This window comes from Leucoraja erinacea, chromosome 9, assembly GCF_028641065.1.
Source record: "Leucoraja erinacea ecotype New England chromosome 9, Leri_hhj_1, whole genome shotgun sequence".
Lineage (NCBI taxonomy): Eukaryota > Metazoa > Chordata > Chondrichthyes > Rajiformes > Rajidae > Leucoraja > Leucoraja erinaceus.
The window spans coordinates 53,228,066-53,232,803 of record NC_073385.1 but is presented as its reverse complement, the minus strand read 5'-3'; the positions used below and the strand labels follow the sequence as shown (position 1 = coordinate 53,232,803).

The window sequence follows — 4,738 nt, the reverse complement described above, 5'->3', positions numbered from 1 at the left end:
GACATTCTTGCTTTAAGAAATATTATGATTTTTCTGCAATGTAATTATGTAAAAATATAGTTTGCACATAATACACATGGCAGCTGCCACATCATTCATATGCCGACCCTTGCTGTGTGATCAGGATGCTTAAAGCAATTTACAGCTGGCACGAAAAGGGTAGCAATACAAAGTGAGAGCAACTGTCTGTAGGACAGACTAAATCAATGATCCCGATTGCATGTTAAACAGTAAACTATTCTACAGCGAGAACGTTGGTTCCCAAATGTCTCTTTTGATAAAGTATTTACGCGCCAGTAATTTGCTTAATTAAGTTCAATTGGAGCTTCACCAAGATCACATCGGTCAACCTCATTACAGCTTTATTTCAGTAGTGAGATGAGAAACCTGTTGTCAATATTTAGCCCTTTAAGCAACAGGAGAATGGGGTTGAGAGGGGGGAAAATAAAAGATCAGCATGATTGAATGGCAAAGTAGAATCTGGGCTAAATGGCCTAATTATGTTCCAATGGCTTAGGGTCTATCCCTATTGAATAGATGGAGGAAAACTTACCTTTAAGTAATATGGCCAATCTATTCTTGAAGTAATGATTAAGTGGCTCAGATTTCCCCGGGGATGTGGCTGGAGGAAAATAAACCAATTTATAATACAATGCAGCTTAAATTAGAGGCAGAAATCTTGCACCAATTAGGAATTGCTTTATTATAAAATTGTGTTCATTTATCATAATTTCAATACTGTTTTGTTTCAGATACAGTACACTGTGGAGAAAAATCACGTAGGCTTCTGTCATCTTTATTTAAACATCAACTACCTTATTTACAAGGTTTATGTATACATACACATAAGCACCCATCCTCTTTGATATATGTTTTGTGATGGTTGTTCCTTTGATACAGAGGGGAGGGGTTTAAATTGCACAGCCTGTGAGGAAACAGTTAACTGTATCCAGTCATTTTGCAATTCAGTCCAGCAAAACTACAGCCGAACCCACTTAACTTTATCTTAAAATTTCTTTCCCTGAATATACAGAAATTAAAGATTATATAACAAAAGTTCACAGTAATAAATATCAAAAAATTATACAACTGTTTACATGTTCTATTGAAACAAAAAGGTCATTTCAAGTCGAAAGAAAAGGAGAGAAAGTGAGATTGTAGAATGACATGAGTTGATGATTAAAGTTCTCATCCTTAAAGGCATTTTAAAATATAATGGCATTTATATAAATAAAAAGCTCTGAGTAACCTCAGAATGTTTAGTGCATTGTTGTTAATTAGTGCAGTTGTTTTTAACACAGTCATGACTCAAGGAATGAGACAGTAGTGAAATGATCAAACTAAATAGTTTTTTTGTATGGTCAACAGAAGTATAATCTATCAGTAACTTCAAAAAAGTTTAAAGAGTTTAAACATGCACTGTATGAAACTATGGCATTCAGTATTGGCAAATAAATAAAAACAGACAAAATACTTAACAAAATCTACTTACAACTTAGAACGTGTCCTTTAAAGCATATGAGATGCATAGAATTTTTTTAATGTTTATTTAAAAAAAAGACAAATTATAATGTTAAATTGGAGCCCTGCATCCATGCAGGACACATTTTCACCTCAAATTTCACCTAATTTGAGATCTGACAAAGCAAAATCCTTGAAAGCTTTTGACTGCAAGGAATTAAATTCTGGATTATCTTTCCCACCTCCATCTTTTGCAGTAATGCAGTTGGACCACAGGAAGGCAGGGTGAGATTTACTCTGGTCTCCATCACGCACGAGTATTTCAAACTTCAGCTCCGAGTTCTAGGACCCCGGTCTCAATGATAGGAACATACTTGTCTTCAATCTGAACCAACAGGATAGTCTTGTCTATATGGGATCTGCTACTGGGCTCTCTGCTGCAAGGCACCCAACGGTGAATCACCTGAGTATAGAGAAGGAAGTATTCAATTAAAAAATATGAAATAGCAAAGAACTTATAATAAAAATACTCATTCTGTGCAATATTTAATAATAGAAACATAGAAATTAGGTGCAGGAGTAGGCCATTCGGCCCTTCGAGCCTGCACCGCCATTCAATATGATCATGGCTGATCATCCAACTCAGTATCCCGTACCTGCCTTCTCTCCATACCCTCTGATCCCCTTGGCCACAAGGGCCACATCTAACTCCCTCTTAAATATAGCCAATGAACTGGCCTCAACTACCCTCTGTGGCAGAGAGTTCCAGAGATTCACCACTCTCTGTGTGAAAAAAGTTCTCCTCATCTCGGTTTTAAAGGATTTCCCCCTTATCCTTAAGCTGTGACCCCTTGTCCTGGACATCCCCAACATCGGGAACAATCTTCCTGCACCTAGCCTGTCCAACCCCTTAAGAATTTTGTAAGTTTATATAATAATCTATTTAAGGCTATTAATTTAGCATACATTGTTTAGTTTTTCCTACTTTATGTTGCATTTTTATTAATAATCACAGAACTGAGCCCACTGAAGTCAATTATTAACTTACCAGAAAGCCAAAGCAACACTTTCCTCCTTGCAATGTTTCCCTATTGCAGCATTAAGACAGAAGATCTAGAACAAGACAGCCTCTCTGGCTTTTCAACATGATTGTCTAATCGACTGAGAATATGGAAGTAGTTATTTGTCTGATACTGGTCTTCTCTGGGTTATGGCCAACCCCCGTAAATATGAGCAAGTATTTGGTCGACCATAGGATGGAAGGGGGTGGGTTTGGTGGGTGCTATGGGGCTGCAAGCATCTTCTGCCATAGAGCTTTCACACTCCTCCTCCCACTCCCATCCCACCCCTCCACCGCAACAACTGGAGGCTGGGTTGTACCGAGCAGACATGAGTCAATGAGGCTGGCGAGTGACTGCTCTGTTTGCACCTCCTCGCTCTGGTCCTCTCCCACACATTGTTTTAGTTCATTTCCAGCTTATAGTTCTCAGGAACAGAACCTTTTTGTAACTTGCATGGTTCGAAGAGCCAGCATAATATGCCCCTTTCAGCAAAAGAAGTATTGAAACTACCCATTTTATTATGACATGAAATGACGTCTAATGAGTCTATCCTGGCTCTGAAAACAATCTTATTCCCCCACTGATTTTCTTGCAATCCATTCTCTCCAAATTCCACCTTCCTCCACAAATTAACCAAGCAGGTATAATTTACAATTGTCAATTAAACTACCTATCAACCAGCATGTCTTTAAAATGCAGAAGGAAATCAGTGGCACAGATGTGCAACTGGTAGAGCTGCTGCCTCACAGCGGGAGAAACCTGGCTTGGTCCTGATCTCTGCTACTGTGTGTAGAATGTGCACGTTAACCCTGTGATCACATGGGCTTCCTCCTGGTGCTCTGGTTTCCTCCCACACTCCAAAGACATATGTGGGTTTGTAAGTTCATTGCTGTATAAAAGTGGGATAAAATAAAACCTGTGTGAACAGATGATTAATAGATGTTGTGGGCTTGGTAGGCCAAAGGACCCATTTCCATTTGTATCTCTAAACTAAAACACCAAGGGGAAAATCTATATATCCAGGTGGTAATAGCTATGATGTTATTTGAAGTTCTGAAAATCAGCTCATAAACAACCTTGGTTTTCTCTCCTACCCTTGTATGAAAGATTGCCCCGGCCAACAAATGTTGCCATCTGGCAAATCTGCTTATTTCAAGATGATTCAGGAGAAGGAATTCAGGAAATAGCATCAGCTCAGCATCCTCTTAAGGTTATACAGGGACCCCAAAATAGGTGCAGTCACAAAACAATGTTTTTGACAATGACACAGATTTTGCACCCACTTTCACCGTCTTATTTTTGGAAATTACGAAGTCTTCAGACTAATTTGACTTCTACTGTGCATCAAAACATTGTTGGATGGAGAGAAACCTTTTCAGTCTTGAATTGTCTTGTATGTCATTGCATGATTTTTTTTTTTTGAACAGCTGAGCTGTTGTCTCATCTGTTTTACAGTATGATTGCACAATTGATATGTAAGTAAGTAATATGCACGTTCAGAGAGAAAAAAACATGAACTGTTTTGCTCATCATTGTGTTGCAGCTAATTTGCACCATGCAATGTCTTCTGTGTACGTGATATGGAGGTTAGCATGTATTTGTCCAGTGATTTTTGAATTAATGCAGGATCAGCATTGGAGTTGAAGTGGGAGAAATTCTAACACAGCATCAATCTGAAAAACCCCTATAGTGCAAATTGTAACAAAAAGGACTGCAGTGTGTTGTTTTTCAATAAAAAAAAAGATTAGGTCTCAGTGCTTTTGATGTTGATGAGGCATTTCTGTATTGCATAAACTGCAGTTTTCTCTTGTTTATCGGATTCCTTGCAACATCTGAGGGTAGAAACACACATATGACTCAAAGTTTAAGCCAGGGGTGCATGATTCAAAATTCAAAGAATGGGCACAAAAAGTCATAACGGCAATGTACACAGTTTCAGAAAATGGCGAGTTTATGAGCTTCCAAGATTTAAAGTCAAAGTATGGTCTGGAAAACAAAGATTCTTTTAGATACTTGCAATTAAGAGACTACTTTATAAAAGAGATAAGGCCAGAAACTTCAAATAATGTGATCAAGGTGATTGTGGATGCATACAAACAGAAGGGGTCTCGGGTCATCTCTGCTTTCTACCAAGCTCTGGTGGAAAGCGGGGGAGAATCAACGCTCTACATAAAAACAAAATGGGAAGCAGAATTAAAGATTCAAATAACAGAAGA

At 38.3% G+C, this 4,738-nt stretch overlaps 1 protein-coding gene across 3 annotated transcripts in view; it reads right to left on the bottom strand.

Moving 5' to 3' along the window:
- Nucleotides 1-684: 684 nt before the first annotated feature.
- Nucleotides 685-4,738, bottom strand: part of pcnx1 (pecanex 1) — a 211,281-nt gene continuing 207,227 nt past the window's right edge. For all 3 annotated transcript variants that reach the window (XM_055640828.1, XM_055640829.1, XM_055640830.1), the window contains one exon: nt 685-1,924. In XM_055640828.1, coding sequence (XP_055496803.1) covers nt 1,784-1,924 — 141 coding nt within the window. In that variant the 3' untranslated portion in view covers nt 685-1,783. The remainder of the gene's footprint in view (nt 1,925-4,738) is intronic.